This window comes from Ischnura elegans, chromosome 4 (genome assembly GCF_921293095.1).
Source record: "Ischnura elegans chromosome 4, ioIscEleg1.1, whole genome shotgun sequence".
NCBI lineage: Eukaryota > Metazoa > Arthropoda > Insecta > Odonata > Coenagrionidae > Ischnura > Ischnura elegans.
The window spans coordinates 41614706-41642687 of NC_060249.1; the positions used below are offsets into that span (position 1 = coordinate 41614706).

A 27982-nucleotide genomic window follows, 5' to 3' on the forward strand; every position below is an offset into this window, starting at 1 on the left:
AATATTTTCCCGGGAGAGAATTTTTTCGCGGAAGTATTTTCACATTGAATTTTAAGCTATCTCAAATTAAATGAGAAGAGAAAAATGATCACCTAATGATACTCTTGTGATAGGAAGCGAGAAAAAAATGTTAATGGATAAAAAAAATAATTAACTTGATCAATGAAAATTGATCGAATTAGATTGACTTGATACAAACTACGGTACTCCAAGGCAAAAGGGTATTGAGCGTGGTCACCTGTGGTTTTGCCCTCCACCGGCTCCGGCACCTCCTGCTCGCACGACCTCAGCCAAATGTCAATGTCACAGTTGGGGTACAGCTCCTCAGCTGCGTCGGCGTTCGCCTTCGGTGGCTTGTATCCTCCCTTGCGCCATCCTGCGTTCTTCGTGGGGTAGTTCGCCTCCTCGGTGGTCCTGGTGAGTGTGACCTCATCTTTACTGGACCTTCCCCGGATGAAACTGTTGAGACGGGAGAGAGATCGGGGCCTCTTTTTACTATGCCCATGCCCCGCTTCGATTGCGGGTCCGCCGGGGTCTCCCTGTGGACTTTCGTCGACTGCGGCGGTGGACAGAGCGCTCCACCCAAACACCTCCGGCGAGGTGGCGCTGTAGCCGCTCTGGACCGCCAAGAGATTGGTCGCCATGGCGGACGAAAAAGCGAATGTTCGTTGCCCAAGAGTGAGTTTCGCACTGCCTGGGGGCGCCTACTCGTCTTACTCGGGAGTCTTCGCCGCTCCCGAGTCTAGTTTTTCTCACAGTTAGCAACCCTACCTTCGTCGACTCCCGTTCCAATCGGCGGAGCGAAGACGTTCGCTTGGTGGATTGCGTGGTGAGGATTTTTTATCTAAGCTACCTTCACTTAAATATAAATGAGATAAGTTGAAAAATTGCCTAATTTTACCCTGGTGACCGGGAGATGTAAACAAAATTTCTATATATTTCATTCAGTTTAATTGACTTGATGAAAATATCACGAAGTATTACGCCTGTGACAACGGAATTGATGCAAATTACAAACTTCTTTAACTGTTGATTAAATTTGGTTGAATAAAATTTCTCATACAAATGCTAGATTAGCCCCGGGTAAGCGATGAGTATACTTTTTAGTTCCAGTGGCTCGTATGAATGCAGAAGTCAATTACTGGGGGGGTATTACACTCTCTTCCAGAATGCCTTCACATTCCACGAAAGGTCTTCTTGGTTGCAAAACCCTTTCTTGACCGCGACCACTAAAACCGTAGCTTTCCGGGAGTGAGCAGGCGACTGCAGGCGAGAATTTCACCTTTTCCCTGGAGAAACGGGAACGCTCCACGCTTATATCTCACTCGATGGCGAGAGATCGTTTTCACCTCTGCGGTCACCGTGAGAACGACCGTGACTTGTTGGTCCACCCACTGCTGGCAGTCCTTGCAGCGAATGCGGGAGAAGGTCCGGGACCGGAGCTGCCTCTTGCCTTGAGAGCCCTCCGGATGTTAGTGACATTGACAGGGTCCCCCCGTCGGCGTTTATATGTGGGAGGAGAGGGGAGAAGGATAGGGAGAGATGAAGAGGACTACGCGTCCACTTTGGCGGGAGCCCTCGTGTCCACCTGTTTGCGTTCGAGACCATGCGCGATTCCTCTCCTCATCCTCCCGCAACATACTCCTCCTCGCCTAGTTTCCTTCCTACCATAATTCCCTCCCTCGTGTTAGGCGATAGAATTTAATCCGATTACACACGTGACCGACCACGGGACGCGACTCATGTGATCCCCTCTGCCCTCGTCCGAAGCGAACTTCCCGCCCGACAGGCACCCCTTCCCTATTCGTCTCAGCCCTCTCTCCAACCACCTCACAGGGCATGCTCACGGTAGAGCAATCGCGCCTAAGCCGCGAGGAAGCCGCACGCGGCATACGGCCCATGCTCCTCTCGCGGACGATAGAATTAGAGCGATTCGTCGCCGACCACGAGGCTCGAGTTCCTCGCAATGCCCGATCGCTTTGATTAAAAGGCAACCATGTCTGTAGCGTGGCCAAGGAATTGACGAGTGAGGGCAGTGCCCCGTACACTCCTTCTGATAGGGTCCCTGAAAACACGGCCACCTTTAATACTTTTACTCTAAATAAGCGTGGAATTAAAATACCGCTATATTTATTTTTCCCTTAATATAAATATTCAAAGGAGGTATTAGGGAAAATCTGCATACATTGATGCATGGAGTAGAGCATCAACTCTTAAATCTCGCGAAAACGATTAGAAATTTCTGTACACAGTGTTATAAATGAATTGCAAGATAAAATGCATTGAAATGCGGGACACAATGATATTAGACAGAATTGAAGGAAAAATTAAAATAAAAATATTTGGCCAAAATATATGCGGCAATCTATGCTTTTAACTATGCCTATTTCGCAGGATAAAAAACATGATCCAAAAATAAGGAATGCATACTAATTTATCTACAACATCAAGCATATTTACACGTTTATCTGATAGTTTGCAACATACCATCCTTGTTGAAAATGTTAGTCATAGAAATCGAGGAAATTCTGGGTTTTAATATTAAAGTGTACTGCAGTGGCGGATATAGATGGGGGGCGCAGGGGGCGCGCCCCCCCCCCCTTGCGGGTCCGCCTGTATTGCCGAACATTGCAAAACCACAATTGTAACTTTTTATATCATAAGATGGCATTGTGTTTTACATGTTTATAATCACTTTAAATAAAATTTTCATATACTTTGCCTGTGACTTGATCATCTTTTATTACGATAAAAGTAAAGACAACTCAAGATATGTTGCGCCCCCCCCTTGAGTTTTTTCTGTATCCGCCCCTGAAGTGTAGTGTAAATGTAATAAAGTGCCTCGTTTTCTTAAATATTTCTGGAAATTCCTTCGAAATGTCCGACATAATTTTAACTGCATGTCATATCCGATATATTAGTCTTCCTATCCGAAAATAAATAACGCATTAGGCTTTCGCGATGTTTGAGACCATACTAAATATGTATTCGTAATTCTACTATCTATTCAATGTTCTAATATTAACTGATCATTCTTGGCTTACGGCTATGATATTAAAATTATTATAATGGTTTGCATTATTATCTCTATATACGTACGTAAACGCTTTATGGTAATAGTTTTAATTTTCAATTTATTTACATGTTTATTACAAGTGGTAACATATTTTAAATTTTTTTATAATTAGTGATATGTTTTTATAGGGCCATTATTTATAGATCAGCCTCCTAGGTTACTGTTGTGCCACTAACTGGTGAGGGAACCGGATTTCCTCACAGAGATTGGAATGCATTAATCATAGATTAAGAATGCAGAAGAAGAGTGGAAAACATACCTCATTCTAACCCCGAAGATGACCAAATCATTAGTCAATCATGCCTGCAATATATATATATATATATATATATATATATATATATATATATATAAATGTTAAAAAACACAGTCACTAAAAATAGACACAAAATAAAAAAAAGGAAACACTCACACGAAAAATAAATATTTTTCGTGTGAGTGTTTCCTTTTTTTTATTTTGTGTCTATTTTTAGTGACTGTGTTTTTTAACATTCGTATTATGTGCTACGTTGCATCGCATTTCTGCAAAACATTGTACATATATATATATATATATATAAATAATTTAAGTTAATGTCAATACACACAGAGACACAAAAAAGAAACACTCACATTGGATAAATAAACTTGAAGCTATCGAAGCACTTCCGGCTTCTTCGTCAGCTGAAGAATGAATGGTGAGGAAAGGAGAGGGTTGGAAAAAGGAAAAAGAGGGGTAAGGGGAGAGGTGTATGGGGAGGGGGGAGTTAGGAATAGGGGTTAGGATGCAACGTTCAAACCCGGGAAACTATTGGCTTGAAAGTGCCAAATGCACGCCAATTCGAGGGTGTGGAGGTTGAGGGCGGAGTCGGTGGGAGGGAGGGAGGCAATAATGGATACTTTGTAGCATTGATTGAAAATGGAATCATGTGAAAGACAATGTGAAAATCGTAATTGTTAATGAACCTCACCAACTACGTGACTACTTTATGCCAATGATATATAAGAGTAGGTACACATTATTACCATTGCTTCTTAGAAAAAATATTGATAAACATCTGGAATATGTAGAGAAAAAAGCTATTGACACAATTATAAAGACTCACAGACACATCTTAAAATGCAAATACATTTTAAGATAAAACGAATCATTACGTCGAAAATTGAGAAAAACAAAATACCTTGTTCAAATTAACATAAAACTCTCTGCAAGATTCGAGTTGCGCGAGGTAACGGATTTAGAATCCAAACGGAAAACAGCCGGGTAGCAAGAGAAAGGAAATAATTTTCTGTTTGACCCCGAATAGGTATATTGCGTGCAGGTATCAAAGTATTGAGACCAAGTAATAACCGTACAAATACTCCACAGCTATTTGGCCATGCCGTTGATTTTTAAAAATTAAAGGCGTTCTTCATATCACTTGCTCTAATCACATATTTTTTTATTTTTAGTTTCTTAAATGATTTTTGAAGCATTCTAATGCCATCCCTTTCCCATCTGGTCGTGGATTATTTTCCCTCTCTTGCAACAATTCCTTTGCAGTTATGATATATTAAAATTTAAATACGTTCGAAAACTTGTCCGAATAAATGTACCGTGAAACCACCTATTTGTGGATCTTGTCCATGTAAATACATAAGAATCTGTTCAGGAAAACATTCAGAAAAATGTACAGAATCTTGTAACATGAACCGTGTTTTTCGCCTTAAAATTAAGGAATAGAACCTTTAGTGAGTATTGTTTCTAACTTTATTCTTTATCCATTAAAATAAAAATATAATTCATTCAAAAATATGGTTCATGTCTAGACAAGAAATTTTTACTTTTTCATTCAGTAGAATTTCTATGAGTTTCTCGAGTACAGTATTTAGTCACAAAGTGATCGTTGAATTGTCACACTATCGGTTTTGTGTATCACGTTTCCATAACTCCCCCGGAACGGTTGCTTACACTGACCGCAGCAGTAAAAATAAGAGAATATTGATGATTCAGGCATATTTCTGTTATCTCTCACTGCGGCTTTTCTCGAGGAAAAAGTAAAAAAAGCATTGGGAAAATGTGGAAATATGGACTCGCAGAGACTCATTGCTCGAAAAACTAAATTCATAGGCCGCGCATTATTGCGGATTTTTATTTTATTGCTTGTAATTTAGGGATCCAAAAACTCATAAGTCCTAGCTAATGATTACGTTTATCATCAATTAATTAAGTATCGAATCTTTTTGATCGCCAAAATAGCTCATGAAACAGGCCTTTACGAAGAGACAGAAGCGGATAGCAACTTTTTAAATTTATTTTTATAATGGTCCTATTTTTCTTCCTGAGTGTAAGTATTATTCACTCAGAGAAGGTGAGCTACCTTTGTTCTCTATTTCACACTCTTAGTCGCACCCTAGCATAGAATGGTAATACTAAAAGTAAAATCAATTAAAACGGTCGCCAAATATCTTTAATGTAATCTAGCGTTTGTGATTTCTTGATTTTACGCAGTTCGAAATTGATTTTTGAAACCTGGTGGGAAACATGGCAGATATTTTTCAGCAATTTTGTATTTCACATGAACTTTAACCAGTATTATGCTGAATAGCATGGGAATTATCTCAACTTTAACCTAGTTGGATGAAATTCGGCGTGTATTTTCCTCTCTTCGGTCCGTTTTATTTCATACCTGCAAAACGAGCTCCTCAAATCTGCTTTCCATCGAAAAGGAAGGCGAAGATACTGTGGGGGAAGACTTTTAGGGCGTAGAATAGGTGAATGAAGCGGAAATTAAGGAATGAGATGACCCTGAAGGCCGAGATGGAGGAGCGGATGTTGGGCAAGCGACGAAGGAGAATTGACTTTAAGGATAGAATCATGAGGTGTTCGACGTAGGCGGATCTAATTATAGTAAGCACGTTTAATATGGAGGGCTGACTGTTGATTTCACATCATATAGATACTTCAGCTTCCATCAAAACTAAATCAAACCCAAAATTAACTTTTAATGTTAATTAATTAATTAAGGAATGATAATTATTTGATTTCATACATAGTATGATAATTGTTGCGATAATAGTAAATTTCATTGCACTAAAAATCTAATGTCCCAGTAAAATCTTTAAAATCTATTTTTTTAGAATCAGCTTTCATCATGTTATCCATTTTCTGTCAATTTAGTCATTGATTTTAAAACGCACAAAATTGAAGTCTGAATGAGTGAGGAGCAGTAGAAAATTACGAACAATTGAAAAGAGGATAAGCAATAGATTCCAGCGAGTAATACATCCTGGCTGCTTATCTCATTGGTCACCCACAACATCCGGTGTACCAAAGGGAAGTGTTCTCGGGCCATATTTATTTAATCTTTTTATTGACGATCTGGCCTCCCTTGTACGTCCCTCTCAAGCCCATACCCTTTTTTTACGCTGACGACTGCAAAATTTTAAGCTATTTAGCAACGTCGCAGACTGCTATGACCTACAGGATGCATTGAACAAGGTATCAGAGTGGTGCAACACATGGAAACTCCGCCTAAACACTAATAAATGAAACATAATTTCCATTTGGCTAAAGAAAAGTCCCCTTATGATTTTAGATACAGTTTAAACTCCATTTTCCTCAGTCGAGTCTTCACCATCAAAGACTTAGGTGTTTTAGTGGATCAAAAATTAAATTACTGTGAGCATATTAACAAAGTTAAAAACAAAGCTATGCCTCTCCCTTAACTCCTCTACCGCTTCTCAGAAATTGCAGACCCGATTGCATTACGCGCATATTTTTCAACTATTGCCGTTCCCGTTATAATGTATTGCTTCCCCATTTGCACCATCTCAGCCCCATCCAATATTTTGGCTCTAAAAAGTTTGACAAAGTTTTTCATTAGTATAGTTAAGTACAGAGTCCCTCATCTTTGTAAAATGCCCGCTGATACTGTTTTGCTTACTCTCTCAATATCTAATGTTTCAAATTGAATTCTCAAATCCTATTTAAAACTAATACATAGCATTCTAAACTCTGCCATAGACTGTCCCGATCTCGTCTCCAATTTAACCTTTAAAGTTCCATGCAGACCTACTCGCACGCATTCGATCCTCCATATGCCCATTCCCAGACTGTCACTGACCAAATGTTCCATCCTCTTCCGCCTCTCTTCCCACATAAATTCTTTTCCAAACCACATTGACCCCTTCAACTAACCACACTTTTACAATCCGCGCTCTTTCCTATCTTAATAGAAACTCTTAAGGTCAATATGATTAGATTCAATGCATTGTTATTTATTTGAATGTATTATGTTTAATTGTGTTTGTACTCTTTATGTTTGTTACATTGTGCCACTGTAAACTGGCAATTATGCTGTATGTGGACAACTCGATAAAATAAAAAAATAATAATAATGCATCATAGGATATTATAACAGGAGAAGAGGGTGATCCCTTGGTGGGAGATAGTGTCTTTATTTTCATAAACCAGAATTAGTAATTAACGAATTATTTGCTATAAAAATAATAATAAAACGAAATGATTTTTACGCAGAAATTCTGCTTCAAAACGTTTTTGTAATTGAGAACTTAATTCATTGAAAATTTTCATTCCATCAATTTTTGTCCTTTCGTTTCTCCAGAGAAGCACAGGAGTTAATCTATTAAGTTTGAGTGGGTTACTTAACTTGTGACGTAAGAAATTATTCCTCAAGTGAAAGATATTATCAGATGCTTCAAAAATTAATTAATCTCTAATTGGGATACACTATTTTGTTCTAAAAGTTTGTCTACATTTTCTTTCTAATTAATTTTCATTTCATATTTGTTTTTACGTCTTATCTTTTCAATATTTATATAGAAGTTCATCAAAAATCACAAGTAGTACGATACACACTGTGAGCAATCATTATTGGTTTCGAAAGTGCTTTTTTGTCCGATGAAAATTACTTGATCTCGTAACTGCCAGATCAGTTAGTTAGCTCAAGATGACTATATCTAGGGTTTCGAATTAAATGGCTGCTGGCGTTATTTTCTCGAGATTTTTGGATGGCTTGCAAAGCTTACTATATGATCTTAAGATATTTGCAACGCATTTTACTACCTTGTTCTTCGCAATATGGTATTGTAAACACGTTCATACATTTCCATCGTAGGCATTCTCAACGATAAACCTTTTTGCTCCTATGATTTACATTGATACGCGATTCATGATCAAGAAATTAAGTTCATTCAGTGTATTTAGCTTTTCGCTTTCCAGTAATTAACCCATTTACGGCCAAATTATTATTTAGATAGAAAAAAATAAGAGAAAATTATTTTGTAATGAAATCAAATAATAGATGTACTTCATGCACTAGATGTACAAATAGTGATCAGAAGAATATGTAATATGAAGGCAGGATGTCAGATTTCAGATTCAGACATTATTGATGTGGATTTATTGAGTAGGCATATTGAAGAGAAAAGATATTTTAAACAGAAATTCACGGAAGGGAATCGTTGATATCAGAATTATTGGGAACTATGTGTTTAAATTCTCAGATCATTCCCTCTACATAGCTTCGTTTTTCTCTTTTTTTCAGAATGTTTATAATGATATGCATATAAAGATGAAATTGATTTTTTGATGATGTTATAGCTATCCTCTGGAATTTTTTCAAATGCATATAATCTGTCGATGCATTAGTGGGGGTTATCAAATGCGACGCAATATTACTTGCACGTATTCAATAACGCTATAATTTCATTTTAAACAACACATAATTTTAAGACTCCGGATCAACCGCATCTTTTTATAAATACCAATAATTGCCATCAATAGCAGAGGTACTCATCCTGCACACCTCTCTCATTTTATTAAAATACTAAGGATAATATTTACGCAACTCGAAAAGGCTGTTTCGTATGCTAGTTCATTTATATAATTCCATCCTTCTACAGACAACGCCCAAAATATGACGTGGCTTCAAACGAAAAGGATTCCAGCATTTATATGGCTTTGGTTATTTTTTCCGCTGGCAATTCAGCCGCAGGATTGCATCATATCGTCAGCTCTTCCAGCTATGGAATTACAAACGGACTGAATTACTGAAGCCGAGAATCTACGCCCATTTCCTGTCCTACGTGACCCGCCCCATGCTGCCCGCCCTGTTGAAGATCTCGTCTTTCGTTCCTATACATTTCACAAAGGTCAGATCACTGTATTTCTCATTGGCCCACCCAACGCTAATCCAATATTTTAAAAAATAACGTGTATGATAGGAAAATAAAGAGCATGTTTGATGAGAGCCGTATAAAATTTTGATGGCACCAATTATCCGTTGATTTATTGTCTGTGTGAGCCCTAAGATCCTGGCAGTGCTTTAGAAATGATGTTATTATATAATTACCATGATTATTTAATGACAATAATAACTCTTTTATCTTATAAATTTTATGCAGCTAGAGACATTATATTTCAAGGATTATAGGAGTCCTGCAAGGTATTTCCACGATTGATTCTCTCTTAGTATATACCGCAGCTGTAGTTGACTTCGTTCCGTTTTGAATATTACAATTCACCTCCATTTTGAAAATAAGTCCATTGTAGTAGCAAAAATAGACTGTAAAGGAAAACTTGAGGCTTTGGTTATAAGACAGATGCTGAAATAATGCCGTAATCTAAATTTCAGGAGCAATTTGCATTCCCTTCCTTAGAGAATCCTACTTGATTCCTTGAGTGAAAATATTAAAATGAAATCGGCCATATAAAGGTAAAACTACGTTTATACTGTGGAATATTTGGCTAGGACGAGGTATTAATCATACTAAAGGATTTAGTTTTTTTATTTTTAAGGTGATTTTTAATTTCCTTCTAGGTGGAAAGGAATCCGGGGATATGTTGAACATCCTATGCTGCAATAATTTTTTCTCAATCATATAAAATTGGACTTGGTCATCATTCCCAGTTTTTAAAGCTGAAAATTTTTACATTTTTTCCCGCTACAAGTTATTAGGGTAATCGTTGGCGGTATTTGGGTAGCTAAGATGGCCCCCAGATGATTTCTGCAATATTTCAACACTATGAACATTTTACCAGGCATGTCACATTTCTTTGTCTCTGCTGATGTCATTTAAAAACACATGGTTTTACTCTCCCGCTTTTAAGAAGTATTTTTCATTCATATTTTCACTAGCATGTATGTCAATTTTCTCAAAATTATTCTCTTATCACAATTTACTCCATATATTTGACATCGAATTTATTTTCTACGTATTTTAAGTTAGTACTCATTCAAAATGAACTAGTATAATTGTGTAGAGAGGAGTGGCAATAATCACATGGCACGCGATAATCGCGCGACGTACTTGAGCTATGAATCAATGAATTAAGCCTCAGGTTCTTGGACAGATAAATAGAACTCGGAGATGTTTTATTTAAGGTCCAGGAAATGGCGTTTCTCTTGGAAATTTACACATTGCAGGTACTTTTTTACCTTGAATATATTAGAATTGTCTGAAATAATGGTTAGAATCGACCAATAATTTTGTGAGCATCTTACGTTAATATATGTTCTACAAAATTAACATAATGAGATTGATGCGATGAGTGTCACGAAAGTTTTCCAATCAGATTCATTCATTTTTTAAGCCAAAAATCTGTGTGGGACTTGAGATTTTGGACTAAATTCTACCCGGAAATTTGAAATTACAGAATTTAGTTAAATTATTTTATAAATCACTTAAGTATGTAACATTCATTTCGTGATAAAATATACCATATAATATTCTAGAAGTAATTATTTTTGGAAAGAGGTGAATTATTTGCTAGCTGCATTCTGTATCTGTATTTGATAACTCTTAGTCACGCATCTATATTCTTGAGTTTTTTGAGCTATCATTTCTTCTATCTGATTATTCAATTGCTGGAGTTTGTGAATTTAGACCGAAAGGCAAGATTAATCGCTCCATACTAGCGCAGCCATTCTGAAAATTTAATGGTAAATACCAGTGAAGATTAGCAACATGAAATCACAATATTTTTGATTCACATTCAAAACCAATTTTTTTAACTCAACTGGAAGGTTGGTTTTGATAGTTTCAGGTAGAGCTCATCCCGTCCAAATTATAGGCGCGTGAATTTTATGACATTCATGTTAGATGGGCCGGTTGCCTTGCCATGACCACTTCGCAGTCCGAATGTTTCCGTTTTGAAATCATCAAAGACTTTTTCGGATTTGAATCCTGGACCAGGAAACCAGTTCCTCAGCGCTATACCCACTAAGCTCCCCCAAAATTTTGAACTTAACAACAAACAGTTTCGTAAGCGGTGGCGTGACTACTCATATACTCAGTGCTGTAGTTGCAAAAAGAAATTTAGGCTGTACTCACCAAAAATTACAACAGCTGAACATGTATTATACATCTGGCCACGAAGGTATTTTAACCGGTACGCTGATTTTAGAAGGTACGCCGTATCGGCCCAACTTCAGCACTGCATATACTCCTCTTTTATCTCGATAACATTTATACCCGTTTCATGTCAATGAGGAAGTAATGAAGCAACCTTTTAATTTCACATGATACTGGAGTCGTATAGTAATGTTAAAACCAGCTATCTGAGACAAAGGCTATTGAACACGAGGTGCAATCAAAACCATAATCATTTCAAGCCTATGACATGATTTATACTCAATGGACCTAAATTTTGCTGACTAAAACAACAGTGGACTGTTCTATCGCGACATTGTTTAGTTAAAGGTGAATAATGGAAGGGGGATTTGATTTTTAAAAACTTCATTATGAGCTTCAGAATGGCGCTGACAGCCTGGAGATATTGCCATGAAAAGTAATCGCCATGAGCATGAATCAGTCTTGCCCTGAAACTATTTTTATGTCGTGTTCACTCCTCACCCAAGCTCCATGAATGCATAACCTTGATTATTGGCAAACGGCAATTGTTATATCCTGTGATCTCATGAGAGAAAATTTACTTTTGTTTTATTTGAGTGACTGGAAACATGCCTTTTTGGGATTTTCACGACAGAAAAGTATTCATTATCCCTTATAAAAAATTGCTCTTATAGCTCTTAAATTGAAATAAAATGCGTTTACAAATCAACCAAAAAACTAGAGTAAAATTATTTTCGTGGAACCGGTAAATTTTTTTAAAAGTTGGTTTGCACTTAAAAAGCAATTTTTTTGTTGAGGTCTTAAAAAAACAAATTTTTATCACTCATTTTTGATGTGTTTACTTCAAAATCTATCCTCTGATGAAAAAGGCCTGACTTCTTAAGTGGAATACCTCGTGAATAATTTGTAGAGTTTCTCCTTTCTGCCGACTTTCAACGAATTACTCGATTTCTATACTCGATAAAAGTATTCATCGCAAAATTCACTTTTATGAGATTCAAATTCTTTTTCAAATTTTTTATTCATTTACTGTACTCCCGGATTTGTAAAAATCCTAAATGACTACAATACCATACCACTACTACCATAAGGAAAAAAATGTTAATATTTTTCCGATATTAACCAACCAAAGTTTGCCATTACACCAACATCGCCAGCGGTGTCCAAATGTCTTTTCCAAAGAAACTTCATGCTCAATCGATTTTTGTAAAGAAAGATTTTACGAAATTTTTAGGAAATTGCATAGAATTGAAATTGAAAAATACTTTGGTTTAAGTAATCCGATTTTTTATTTCATCTTTCATGTACGCTTCACAATACACGCGAGCGTTGCACAGTGGTCCCAATCGCTAATCTAGCGGGACAAAAGTCAGTTTTGCAACTTTTAAAAATAAAGTCGCCGTAGGTGTAGCGATATCCGCAATTAAAAGCTTTATCATGATTGGTAACTTTGACAACGTTTATATAAGTTATAACAATGTTATGCAGCTGCAAAGTCACGCGTTCAAATTGCCTACCATCCGCCTACACCCAGACGGTGGCTGACTCGCTAGCATTAACACGTACCTGCTAGATAGCAATAACGCAAGGAACGACAATTTCTAACGGTATCTTATAGCCATCGGTACAGTTTTTAGAGTAATTTTTCTTCAAATATAATTGCTTTAACATAATAGATTTCAAATGGTTATCTCTCAGTCTTTAAAACCTCGTTTTTTATCGACTTCAATTGTTTAAATTGACTTATAAAAAATATATATCGAGGTAGGATTGCGAAACCTTCAAAGACATGTGGAAACCTCCTTGTAGTTGTAGATATATTTATCACATTTTGCGCCTACTTGCGCTTTTTGACAATAATGCCCTTTTTGTTCTATGAAGTTAACAAACGAGAGCCGTTGAGACGCGGGCCTGGGGGCATTTCCTCGGACGACGCCTGGAATATCGGGATAAATTACGCTAGAGAAGAAATATTTCTAATTTTAACTATAGTAGTTTTGTACGGTATACATTTTTATTAATATTTATGGTATAATTATTACATGGCTTACAATTTTTTACATTTTTATATAGATAGGGAAAATCATGTCGCATTCAGAGCGATTCAAGGTACCGGCGGTAAATCGCATGGAATTGTTATAATTGCTGAGGAAGAAAAGACTATACTTAGATGATTTATTAAATGTGTAGAACGTAAATTAGGATTTGAAAGTTGTAATGAAGATACCTCAAAGGACATGGGGAATATTGTGATGCTATTTTAAAGTAATTTTGATAAAAAGTAAAAACAGTGCTCCAGAAAAAACGACAGATTTTGTTAGATGTGTTCAGTCTCTTTTGAAGGATATATCGAAAGTAGAACCTTGTTTTGCAAGCCAGATTTCATTGCCAAGCTCTGGGAAAAAAGATGCGGCAGCAATTATAAAAGACATAACTGAAAACATACCAAAGAGAGCTACCAACTATAAGAAGGCTTAATTGTCTTCACCTTTGATTCCAATACCATATTCATCATCAGAAGCTTTGTCCTTTTCCATGGAAAAACCCTACTGAGCAAAAGTGCGTAAACATCGGAAGAGAAGCCAACCAGAGACGGTGCAATATTTATCACTCATACAAGATAAATTTGAACTCAAAGTCGTCTTGCTATCCCCCATTAAAAGAACTGACCATTACTGATACTTCGGCCGAGGTCAAATTACTGGCTCTAGTGAATAACACTAATTTGGCTCAGAGAGATGCTGTCGCCGCTTTCCTTCGGTTTGGTAATGAATTCAAACTAATGATGATATAAAAGTGGGGTTAAAATGGGAGTAGTGGGTACAAGCAATATAAGCAAAGATTTGTATCTCGGAAGGAATCAGGTCCAGTGGACGATTCCTATATGTTTTCCATTTCTATGATGCCTCTTCAGCTAAAATCAAATGATAAAAACTACATCTTATGGCAGAATACCAGGACATCTTCGATCAGGTACCCATTAAATTATTTCTGGAAGATGAAAGTTAGGAGATAACTGTGAAAGAAGTGCAAAAGATAGAGGCGCAGATCTCTCCACTGATGCCCTTGGTCATCGAAATAAACGGGAAGAAATTGTTCATAGTATCAGAATTTTGACGTTAAAAGAATCCTGACATTTCATCAGGCATTACTGAAGTAGAGGTGGAATTATTTCAATGGTTTGGAGCAATTCTTAGCGCACTTTCCTGTGGTTTCTCCATAAGTAAAAGTGTATTTGAGAAGTATGCTCAAAAAAAAAGAAAAAATATACATGCGTCATACTCATGGTATTATATGCCTTTCAAGGTATATGAAATCTAATTCATGAGACAAAAGTGAATAATTGCCCCCATTGCATTGCATTAGTTCCCATTGGAATGCTTTCCGAAGAGGCCCAAGAAGCAAGCATATTTATAAATTCAAAGAAAATCACGCGCTAAAATACTCAAGAAAGGACACAATGAGAGATGTTTTTAACCTACTATTAGTCATATCTGATCCTTATGTTTCCAGTATTAGTTCGTTGCACCCAAGGCATTGTTATTCCCTCTCGATGGATGTCAGACAGCTTCTCAGGGAACCAATATTACCTGTACCTAATGAAATGAGTAATGTTAAAGAGATGGAGGTTGTGGAGTCGGTAAATTTCAGAGATGAAGGGAGTTGGGAGAGTAATAATGATGAAGGTGACTAATATTCCGCAGTTCACATTCGGTGAAAAACGATTTTATGTGTATCTCCAGTGTTAAGGAGTATATTTTTAACGTAATTAGTTCATTAAATTAAGAAAATCGCATTACTATAGATTAAAAAAAATGATTTTCTGCATATTTTTCTAAGTGTTGAGTTACACGAAATTATTTTTTAAATAATATTTTAATTTTTTTCATATAAACCACCTTGAAAAGACCTATGATAGTGTTATTTTGTGTTTTTGTCTATAATTTGGCAATTATGAATGTTTTCACGACAAAAGGTTTAAGTTTTTTGGGAAAAATAATTTTGTCCCGCTAGATTCGCAATTGGGACCACTGTGCGTTGTGGGCCCACCCTTGGCTCGGGTCGCTTGGCTATTGCCGACCTGCGGACCTGGGTAGACCGCCCCTGGCTATACACATGGTTTCCACTCAAAATATCACCAATTGATCAAGCAAGCAATTGATCAATACGGAGATAATAATTTGTTGGCAAATCGGGATTTTTTTAATTATTCATGGGGAAAGTTGTCAAATTGAATCTTTGTTTCAACCAATCCCATCTATTTTGTTGCTTTGGCTGCCTACATGAAGATGACAAGAAATTAAGAAATTAAAGGTGGTGATTGAAATGCAACTTTTGAAATGTTCGCTTGATATTGAAGAGGGAAGTCTCATTATTACATATCATCAGATCACACCATCCATTTGCGTATGTAGATAATATCTTGGGGTAGTGAGGACTAGATGAATGTAAGGTTAAATTATTATATGGATCAGGACACAAATTGTATTTTTATTTAAAATGAATGTGAAATTAAAAAAAAATAAGGAGGTACGATAATAGTAGAAGATGGATGGTAAATGAAGATAGCTTCTTCGATAGCTATAAGCGGTGAGCAGGAAACGGCTTAAAGGATAAATATTTTGCTTATTTAGGACGGAGGGGACCCTTGGCTCCCCCATATATTTGTCCCTGGTACTAAAGATACACGACGAATTTAAAGAAAATCTAAGCCGCTAGTTACATGCAGTAGATGCATTATTTTTTACATATTTTATCGCCTCTCGTTGATAGTTCTCAACTGGACGACACGACGACTCGCACGTAAGCCAATGCTGACCTATTGACTTGGGAAAGCGAAAAAACTTCCCTCCGACTTGGCGGGAGACACTTCACCAATTCCCTGACCTCACACCACTCAACGCACTCCGCGTCTTTCCTCTGGGAAGCCGTCAACCCATACGTCTTTGAGAAAAGGAAATGTCCGCCTCACGTGGTTTCTCGCCCTGACGCGAAGCACGTGACATCCTCACGTGGGGTCGGCCGAAAAAATATCCACATATTCATGAATCGAACCCATTTTATTCAGCGACGATTCCATCTATTAAGCCAGGTCCAACCCACCTCGTCATTCTTACGGCTGCGAAACTACCGAAAACTCTCGTGGGACCCCAGGCTATAATTAAACCTCCCTCTTCCTTCCCATGATCCTTCAGAGGAGAGTTCGTCCACGCTCCTCACATTGGGGGAATCGGATTGAACGCGTGTGCTCTCTATATCTGCTCGCGATGTTGAACAAGGAAAGTGTGTAAAGATGGACGACCAGGAAAGACCTTGCTGCTTAAAGTACATACCTTATGATGCTGGTAACAATTCCCATCTGGCAATGCGGAAATGATTTTCAAGCTGCCCACGGGAACTTTTTACAATGGGTTACTCGCGAAGTGCGCACCTACTCCCTACGTTGTTGCCTTACATTCGTCACTTTTTTCTCGCCCCCATCTCGTCATGCCCCTTCCCACCACTTTACCCTGCAGCTCCTGGCGACGGCGGGGTCGGCGGGCCGCGCAGGCGTGAAGGGGAGCCACTCGTGTCGATATACTCGAGTGGAATTGAGGTTCCCACCGTTCCCACCCAAGAGATGACTCCATACGTCGTACCCAGCTTAGCTGGTCACCCACGCTTCGAGTTTCGGAGAGTTTTCCCTGCAATAGCGAGGACGTAACCGTACATAGGAAATACAAAGTCATCCTCGACTCCATATTTCATTGGAATGCTTACGTATTTCACATGTTACTTGGGAGGAGATGTTCTTTTGAATAGAGAATTACAATCGAAATTTTCTTAGTTCAACCATGGTTTCTCCTTTTTTATTAAAACATAAAAAAGAAAATTTATTTTTTTGAAAGTTTTAAGAGATAGGTATGTTTAATGTAGGTTTAAACTAACTAAAATTCGTAATATACATCCGATGCTTATTTAGCTAGCTTTTAATTGCAAGTATTTGTCAAATTTTGATGATAAATTTTCAAAATTATCAATTAATATTTTCAATTTTGCGATTCATCATCAAGCATTTCATAAGCAAAAGCAATAAAATATGAAAAATTTTCAATACCTGAGTGAGTTTAAAAATTCAAACTCGACGTTGAAAAAAGTATAATGTTATTTGCAGGGCTGGGCAAAATACAGGCCGAGGAGTATTTGAAATACAAAATACAAAATACTGCACAAAATGTATTTGAAATGCAAAATACCAAATACCTTGGACTTCGGTATTTGAAATACAAAATACAAAATAGTATTTTACATACTTTTTAGAATACAAAATACACTTGTAAGGAAACTAAGACATCTTTAAAAAAGTTCTAACACATAAATAAACATAAAAATGCTAACATACACATATACATTTGAGATTTTTCAATATAAAAATTATCAAATATTGCTCTCTATGAATGAATTATTCCCCTTGAGGAATACAAGTTTTTCAAAAAGTTTGTCTGACAGAGATCCCCTCACAGGGGAATGGATAAACCCAGCAAGTGAAAATAGTCTTTCCACTGGTGAAGATGAGCATAGGCTTGTATTAAATCTGATGAACATTTTCTTAATATTCGGATAATTTTGTAAACTCGACAGCGATTTGTTCTTGTCATTGAAATAGCTGATCACTTCCAACTCAATGTGGGACTTGCTTTTTCTCACTAGTATTTGATAGCACTAAGAAGTCGTCCTCCTCTCCACCACTTGTTGTGTCTCAGGTATCATCACATATACTAGAAATGTAAGACTCTAAAGAATTTATACATAGATTTTGAATGCACTTTCGTTAACAGTTTGAAATATGGTCAGGAAGCCACCGCAACTTGAAACTAGGATGAAAGCAAGCAGCTAAAATAGCCTCATTCACTAGAGGAGACAAACTGAAAAATAATTCAAATCTATCATGCAAGCTTTTCACCAATGCTGTTACTATTCCAGCTGTATGACGCAAATTATTTTCCATCAAATGTTGCAACCTGATACGCAGATACATCAGTGTGGGTAGTTATTGTCCATAATAACAGGCTTTCTGGCCCTGAAGGTAATCTAAGGCAGTGGCGATTGGCTTCATCATGACGATGAATTCCTCTAAATATTCAATTTCTACTTCTTTGAATGTATTGCTTAAATTGAGTTTCTCAAACAATTTATTCAACCTGTCTTTGTGTTTCATTAATTGACTAATTGAGTCGTACAGTGAATTCCATCTCGTGGGGCAAGGATATAATAACTGATATCCTAATATACCCTGAATGACTTCTGAAGATTTTGGTCGACGTGATGCATTCCATATTGTGGAGCACCTTGCAAGAGCTGGATAATGTATTCTATTGACAGACGAATCCTTTAGAGCATTTTGCAAATCAGTTGTCGCCAGTAAATTTAAGGTGTGACGCGCACACCTCATATGGTGGGGTAGAATTATGCCAGCGTTCCTATAGTCCATTTCTGAACCCTCTCCGTCTTTCTCACAATCTATTGCTCGAGGCTCCATGCAGTGGAAATCTACATTTTCCGCTTCTCCAGCTTCAAAATCATCTGCAGGATATAAATTTTAAAGAGATGAACATTATTACATTTTTGTGCACATATATTATTTATATTTTGATTGGAAACAAATTGAAGACGTAATACATTGTCGTTGTGAGCTAGAGGTACCACATTCCAAGAGTTTAATCTTAAATAACTTTCTAGACAGGATTTTTACATCTGAAGAGCATTTATTCTTCAACACAAAAGAGTCTCAAAATTCAACAGCATCAGGTGGTGATGTCAATTTTTTGATTAACCTTGGTTGAAAATCATATACTTTCCTTGGATTGATTTTTTTCTTGCAGTAGGAGTTTCCGCAATGTCCTAATTAATTTCATTAATTTTGAGAAAATTCATCATTTTGATACTGCATTAGACATTGCGTAGCCCCTAGGCCACGAATAGCTTACCCTAGAGCCTGATGAAATAAAATGTTTTTAATGAAAATTGCTGGTGAAACATACGATCATTAACACATTGCTATTATTACGCTCCAAGTCGTCAAAATGCAAGCAAAATTTTACGTATAGTTCAGCATTAGCCACTAAAACGTACCCATACCAGGCATTAAACAACTTTTGCAAATTATTAGGGATGAGCTAAGTCTCAATGCCACTTCAGTAAATGTTTTAATGCATAGTGTTACAAAGCTACTTCAAAACTATTTTACAAATGTATTTTGTATTTTAGAATAGTAAAATACCAAAAATTTGTATTTGAAATACAAAATACAAGATACATTCAGGCCGTGTATTTGAAAGCACACAAAACACAAACACCAAGCACAAAATACAAATGTATTTCAAATAAGTAGTTTAAAATACTTGTATTTGAAATACTGTTCAGCCCTGGTTATTTGTTACTTCCAATTCGAGTTTCTGGTTGTTAGTGGGTCATTTTAATGTTACAATATCTTTTTCCCCGCCCTTATCTACCATCCAAAATGATGATGTAGGGAAACACATATATCTCACTTATGTATGGTACCATGCACGAAGGGAGGAAGAAGTCTAGCGTGCGTATCCTAAAATATCAGCAATACTCATCTCTTTCGTCTGACGATCAGGGTTGCTAAAATGTTAACACGAGAGCATTTCGATTCAAGCGAGTGTCACTTATTGTTAGCTTCTTCCACTTACGCTACGCATTTTTTTCGCAATACTCTCGTGGCTTTTTCATTACCTTACGGGAAACGGAATTTTATGATTAAGTTTTAGAATAATTAGCCTTGAAGTAAACACAGTCAATGCTTGTGATAAAAATACTAACTCTCTGAATCATTTTTAAGATGATTTCTGTTTTTCCACTACAGTATTATATATATAGCCCCAGAGGAATCGTGCTTATTGAGTGCATCATATCTATCTACTCTTATGCATTCATGATTGTGAATTCAATTTCATTCTACGGAGTAGATTCTCTTTTCCAAACGATATAGTTCTAAGCCAACTTGTCTCATAAAAATTAGTTACCTTGCTGGTTGTAATACAACGTGTTCAAATGAAGAATTCGCGTCAAAAGTATTCATGTAGGTGAAAGTGAACCTTAAGTCACTGCAGACGTTAATTCAAACTTAATGTGACTTGGTGGGAATTAATGGTTTACATTTTTCTCTTAGAATTCATATTATTGTTGTTTGATAATTGTGATGAGAGAGAGTATGCTTCATTGACATTAAAGGGATAATTTGAAATTGTAGCGATAGTTCTTTTCGCCATTTGCATATTTTTTTCCGAAAACACTATTCCAAAAGTCATGCCTACAAGTCAATGATCATCTCATCTCACAGCTCTTTACTTAAATATTTTTCATGCAGAATCAATCAATTACTTTTGAATTGAGAGTGCTAGATTTTGTACTTACAGGAACTTTACATCCATTGTGCCTGCCTACTCTTACTGTTCTAATTATCTCCATCGCGAAACAGGAAGAACCTTTCAATACGCCTTTGAGTAGAGTTTCCGAGGTAATTAGATAATCAAGTGAATTCTCACTTGCCGCCCGGCAGGGCTGTCTACTCCTCCAATTGGACCGATAACAGCAAGTCAGATCGAATTAAAATTCGATTCTTCAGTGCGTACGTGTTTGGGACTGTTTCCTCGATGGCCGCACAGTGCCCCTTTCCCTTTGCTCGAGTTTGACCCTTCAGTAGTCACGTCGGGTCATTCTGCAATTGTCGACTACTGAAATTTCAATTGGCGTTTCAAGGAAGTCATTTTTCATAAATAAACCAATAATATTACCACGGTGGATTCTATGACTCCTTTCCAAATATTTTATGATGATACCATATAAATAATATTTTCTATGATTGAAAGCTTTGTTGGACAACATGTCATTTTTAAACATACTCTGAGGAAGCATTTTTTAACTGAAAAATCCGGCGATAAATTTGGCTATCCAGTTTGAAGCCCACCTGGTTAAAAAATAATTTTACTGCACTGTCGTTTTATTGGCAATTAACCATTGATTATCTTTTGGTGTATTATTACCCAAATACTTCACTCATATCCGGCGGTAAATTTAACTATGCAATTATTAATAACTAACATTGCCCATCCGAAGCTCGGCTTAGTTCAACGATCAGTTAGCTATCTTATGTTTCTTCATTAACTACTGACCTGACTCGTGTCAATGAAAAATATAGACGGCGAATAAAAAATGACGAATTTATGTATAAAATGTAAACGATAATGGCGAAATATTACTGTAGAAGTCATGAAAAACTGCCAATGAAACATATTAATCGTTGACACGTCCTTGACTACCTCTATGTGTAGATTAAATCATCGGGGTTAGTATCATATACCGGGGTATAATCTTAACTTCACACGCTCAAGACTCACATTAGGTTCAAGGGAAGGAGGTCTATCCAGAGCTATTGTGGTCAGTATTCATGTACTTCGACATGTAAGACTACAACCGGATTTAAAGTTCGTTGCCATGCGATCTACAACTGCACGAACATGGCCGTACCCATTGGTTTCATTTATCCCCTTTGTTCCGTGACTCAACTTTCTGCCTTCACACTTAAGGGACTTCCATAATCCTGTTGCCTACCGTGGTTAATCACAGTCATAGAGCTGAAAGTTCCACTAAGTCTACATGACATTGATGCCACTCGAATAAATTTAAAAAAGACATTGAAGAATTCATCGCGCAGGTATTGCAGGTCTAATTGATAGCTCACGTGAATTTAAGGTGTCTGGCGATTTTGAAAATAATCCCTGACGGTAGTGACAGACTATGAGGCATTGGGTCTTGAATTCCTTGTGTTTCTAACCAATACATCCTAGAAATCTTCGGCTGAATCGAAGCAGTTACACGTCGGTAAACGCAATCTTACACCATTAGGCGTTTAATTGATTGTGAAAAATTATGAAAATAAGGCAGAGTGATTCTTCATTTTCGTTGGCCATCCCTCATTGACCGGTGACAATCGGCGAAATGTGAAACCGAGAAAAATCAGGGCAATTATTTCCATGCGAATCAATGTATATTAGGTCCATATAAAAGTTGTGAATATTCTATTTCTAAAATCTCTGACATTCTTACAATAATCGTTTAAAAGGGAAGAAATAGTTTTAGCATTGAAATTTTGGTAATAAATACATTGAAACTATTTCAAAAATAAAAGGCTGTAATACAATGTGTTAACGTACACTATCCATTGAGCAGATGTTGATTTTAAAAAAGAATTCCCGTGTAAAAGGCCTAGGAAAGATATCAATTTCACTGTGATTTCACTGTTGGCACTTTCATTTCACATTCGGAAAATATTAGCAGAAGCCGAAACCAACTCTAACGAAACGTCTAACGAAATCAACACAATTATCTCGTATCTTATTGTCGTATCTCGAAACTGGAAGTAGTCAGTTATTATATTGCAGATAGTAAGTTTCAACTTTGAGCGAGTTAATAATTCCAGAATGTTTGCTCAGGGTGCATTAGGTCTTCGAGTGGGTTGCGTTGTACGCCGCGGTCCAACCAGTAAAATCGTTGCTGTTATGAGTCATCACATGAATGGCGTTTACCCTGCGAGTTCCGTGAATCATAACTTTCAACAGGGAAAATAGCTTTGAGAGAGGTACCTCCGACTCGCGCACATTGCATCAATTTTCCCGCATTCAAATAGATCAAGACGTTGTACCCATCCTCCTCAACTTTTACACGTGACTGCCTTTGACTTCCACGAGTCACGGGTCTTTATCCAGCTCAATACAAAATGCGTTCTGTTTGTAAATACAGTTCAACGTGCACAAGGATGCCTATTTTGATTGACATGACCCTTGAATTACTAAGTGACTCTACTTACATATAAACGACTGTACCCTCTAGCGTAAGCTATTGTGTGTAGATGGTTGCTGGTTGCGTCAATAAGAATGGACGTTGTTATTTTTTACTGCAATGAGATACATTTCACACTGAAAACGGTTGATATATTCGAGTCATGCGGCATGAATTCAGGAAGTCAGTTTATTCTTCTATTCTAATTCTTCCACAGCATGTAAAATTGTGATGGTATGTTAAGAGGTGCTACTTTCATTCATTTTTTTTGTGAAGGAATCCATTGTAAACTAGCGGTGTATGAAAGCAAATGTTATTTACACTTGTGAGGGAAGCATTTCGTGTTAGACGAGGGAAAGTGATGAGGTAGATACCAGGAGAACCCATATCTCATAAATATTTACCCTGTTCACTAGAGTTTTACGCTTGATTCGACGTTATAGTTCTGCCATACAACAAAACTATTGAATAAAGTTCTATTGGGGGTGAGGATTCAGCTGACCCAGCTCTCTTAGCTTTATATCAACCGGATTCATGTTTTTTACTAAATATTTAACCCTCGCAGGAGCGGATTAAGTAGCGGCGGCCGCCTCCGAAATGCGTGGAAAAAATAGAAAAGACAATGCTCATTAAGGTGGCTCTATAGGTAATAAAAGTTTTTATTTTACTAGCTCAACAAGCTCTGTTCAAAGATAATTGGAGAATATCTCAATAGGGTAGTTTCCTTCATCAAATAAACCGAAAGGCATTGATTGCGATGTGTTACCCACAATTACTGTATTCAAAATATACAAATTATTTCGTTATAGAAATACCGGTTTAGACGAATGGCAATGGTCCATTTTTATCCTCATTTGAAAAGGGCCAGACTGGCGCCCATGCGATGCCACTCCACGTGACGTCACAGGGACCTAGTTTCTATAGGAGAAGATAGGAGTTATACATCGTTTGAGATTACCAATGCATGCATGAGGGACAGAGCTCAGGGAAACATCTCTTAATAATCACCTATTAAAATTGCCTAAGGTCGGAAAGTTTCCTTCGTTTGATAGGGTATTAATAATCCTTATTTAAGCCAAGCGCTACCAGCCAGCAAGGTACTCAGCTACCCTCTAGCATCCTGCGTCCTATCAGCGCTCAGAGCCTCGATCAAGGTCACCTCACAAGGCGGGAGGGGGAACCAGAAATGCGTCACACGGAGAGATTTCCTTACCCGTCGCGTTTTCGCGCGCTTGAAAAATTTCACTTTTCATTTAATCGCGAAAAATAGATATGGTCATTTAAAAATCTAAAATCGTGAAATACGTACTCCAGGAGTAATAATCTTCCGATATAGGCAATAAAAAAGTAATAGGAAACCACCCTATTCCACTTGTGGAATCAGACTCATTATCGATAATTGGCATTTCATAGCACCAAGGCTCCGTGAAAATTGGTTAACATCCCCTGCTTCAAAAGTATGACTTTAGTAGTCCCTGTGCACACGTTTGCTGTGGTGGAAGGAATTCTCCATGTTCTGTCCCCTCATATTTTCGACGCATGATTTTGATTTCACCGTTAAAATTTATGATCTCTCTCATCGCTAAGTTTAGAACTGTTGCCCCACAAAATGAATCAACGCGGCAAATACCCGAAGAAAATATGACCATAAAGTAACCGTGGAAGCCAATTTCTACCGATTAACACCACCTCCAGAAACCGTCTGTCGGAGGGGACATACCTATATGTCTGTGCGTGTCTTTCGTCGAGAGTACGCTAATACTGGTGGCGGGCTTTATCCACCTTCCACTTTTAATTTGAATTCGTAGATGGAAATGATTACTTTGGTATTGTGGCCCACGTAATCGACTTAGACCGACAACCTCACCATTTCCGTATTCTAGCATGGAGTTCGGAGCTATCGCGACATTTTAAAACATCTGAAAATTGACAATTGACATTGAATAGGCAAATATCAATCGGAAGATGCTTGTTACATTCCCTTATCTCTTCCATCTTTCAGGTGCTTCCGTCCTGCGATATTGTTCGCGAGATATAGGCTTCTGATATAATTTGATCGATCTGATTTCTATAGTTGACAGTCGATCGAACATATATGAAAACGAGAAATGAGACACATCAAAGTCATTTTCTGTTGAAAAACAAGGGCTAAAAGCCATTCTCTTCCCACTGCAATAGGTTTATGACACCAATTTTGCATATCTACAAACAACATGCCCATTAAGCCATCATGATTTAAAAAATTCAATTCCAGGTATTTTGTGTTGCCTCAAATTGTTTGGTTTGGTATTAATCTCAAAGCAATATTTCAGAAAAATTAAAATCGTAATATCTGTTTTCCAAATCGTTAAGGATTGGTTTCAAGATTAGGTTTCGCTTTGACTGTTAGTCCATTTACTTATTTACAAATTTGTAAAATTATAACCATATTTGCCGAGTAATACTAGTGTTAAACATCAAGCAAGATAAAATATGATAGTTTTCCCATTCCAACGCAAGAATATGGCAGTTTACACGTGACAGCTCTTAATTTAGTGATAATAAGAATCACAAATTTAAAGTAAATATGCGTAACAGACTTAACACGTTTGGTGAAAAAAATATGGAGTATCCCTCCACCATGATGATTCATATCAAGCATGTGTGTTCTGGGAAGAAAATATTGTCAGAGAGGTAATCCCTCAAAGGAACGCACCAATCCCCCACAGCAGGTCGTGTTTATTTTTTGTCGTTTTTTCGTGAATTATTACTTACTTATGCTATCATCATACTAACATTTTTCATATCCATCAGAGTAGGCCATATTTAACATTTTCCTTTGTATGGAATATTAAAATCTTACTTTATTAATTTCTCAGGCGTAACATCTCGTTAACATGGGTCTACTGTACTTGAAAACCTGAAAATTTCATAATGATAACCTACTATTCAAGAGCCCCATCCAAAGTTCCTCGGAAGTTTTATACGCCATGAAACCTCCCGTGAGGGTACCCCTGGTAGGTATAATCCACACATATTGGACCCCACATAAAGTAATTAATAAGTGTACAGTCTTGATATTGATTTATTCGCATTATAGCCTTGAAAGTGTAGGAAGATGATTTATCCTCCCATCTGAAATTATTTCATTTCTTTCTGAGAGGTAACACCCTACTTTCAACTCGTACTTTCTACGCCACCCAAACATCCGTATTCCGTGTACCTTCTTCTCCTATGCCGGGGAGAAATTTAGTGGAGCAGAAAATGATTGCAACGTGACGAGTCGATCGAATGAAGTTGCGACACCGCTCTACAGAGGCACGTACTTGTGGCGACGGTGTTTCATTGAGAGATACCGACGTGGCGGCGGACTCGAAGAAATCGTGAAGATCATCTCATTGATGACCTTAACATGCGTCTGTTTTGTTTGAGGGAGTGCTTCACTTCATAATTATTAGCACTTCAAGCAGGGCCGGCTCAAGGGAAAATACTTACTCGGGCAAACTTCTGTTTATTATCACTCCCTTACCCCCGTTTGATATGGAATACCCCCGAATGAAACAGGGGGTCAGTATGCTTGGTCGCCCCCCTAGCTACGTCGCTTCGGCCGGGGCAGTCGCACGGGTTGCCCGGTCCCTGACTTCAAGGGCCGGGCAACTGGACAAACGGACTGGACAAACGGACTGTACAAACTGGACTGGGCAAACGGACAACGGGCGACTTCATAATTTCCGGTTAGCGTTAATTGTCCTATGATACAGCCGTAAAGTTAACGGAAGGATGTTTTGACGGGTAAGAAATGCATAGTAGTCCAGAATCTAGTCATCCAGTATTTCCAGTAGTATAATCCAGTATATGATCCAGTCTGCCAGGCTAGTGGCCTTAAATGGAAAACATCGCCAACACCTTTTTTAATACTCCGCTAAGTTTTAGGTGGGCACTATAAAACTGGGCCTTAATATTTTGAGACATTAACAATTTTTGTTTAGATTATTGTTTTGTGGATTGGAACCGCAGGGACAATACCGTCGGCGAGAAACATTTGGTATATTTATAATTGAGTTTTTTCAACAATATCAGCTGGTTTAATATGCGATTTGTTGAAATTCGTTGACATTATCTTCTAAGGGAGCTAAATTGTATTCCTCTCACGTGAATTTGTGAAATTTATTTCGAAATTACAATTACCTCCCTTCATGTCACCTTAATCGCAGATACTTGTTCTTCGTGACTCAGGGTTGAATGTGGTCATCTTCATTGAGGAAGAGACTTTATCATTCCACTGTAAGGAATATAGGTCAGGCAAAATAAAAATATTAATAGGTATGCACCAAAAGCAAAGGAATTGAAAACATGGATTCCTAGCATCTTTTCACTCAGAAATCATGTGCTTGTACTCATCGCGACACATTCGGAAGTGAAATCTAAATTCCCATCAGCGCTGCACGATTTTTGGTGCATAGTTGGCGATTTTTGGAGTATTTTCCTCTCATATTCCGATGGACCGGGTCGAGATCGAACCGCTGAGGGGGTTTCGTGGCTGAAATTTGATTCGTGTTTTGGTAATGCATGACGAGGATTAGATGTACAGGTGTAGTTACCGCTTTCTTCTTTTTCAGTAATCAAAAATGTCCTTTTCCTTTACCAGTCTATGTTCTGTGCCCTAGACACTACTCGCTAAGCGCGGCTCACGGACAGTGACAAAGGTGGTAATGATGATATTGATTCAGAGATTCTTTTGTCAAA

General features: G+C 37.5%; 2 protein-coding genes across 3 annotated transcripts in view; one reads left to right on the plus strand and one right to left on the minus strand.

The window, feature by feature from the left end:
- The window catches only part of LOC124157356 (carotenoid isomerooxygenase-like), a 35708-nt gene extending 18814 nt beyond the window's left edge, over positions 1-16894 (minus strand). Inside the window, exons 1-2 of one of the 2 annotated variants that reach the window (XM_046532020.1) lie at positions 16747-16894; positions 239-459 (exon numbers count right to left, since the gene is read on the minus strand). In XM_046532020.1, the coding sequence (XP_046387976.1) occupies positions 239-459; positions 16747-16772 (247 nt within the window). In that variant the 5' untranslated portion in view covers positions 16773-16894. Of the gene's footprint in view, positions 1-238; positions 1744-16746 lie in introns of those variants that run through there. The other variant, XM_046532019.1, reaches the window with a different exon arrangement.
- LOC124157355 (phospholipid-transporting ATPase ABCA1-like) overlaps positions 1-27982 on the plus strand; it is a 127789-nt gene that overhangs the window by 5691 nt on the left and 94116 nt on the right. The gene's annotated exons all lie outside the window — the stretch shown is intronic.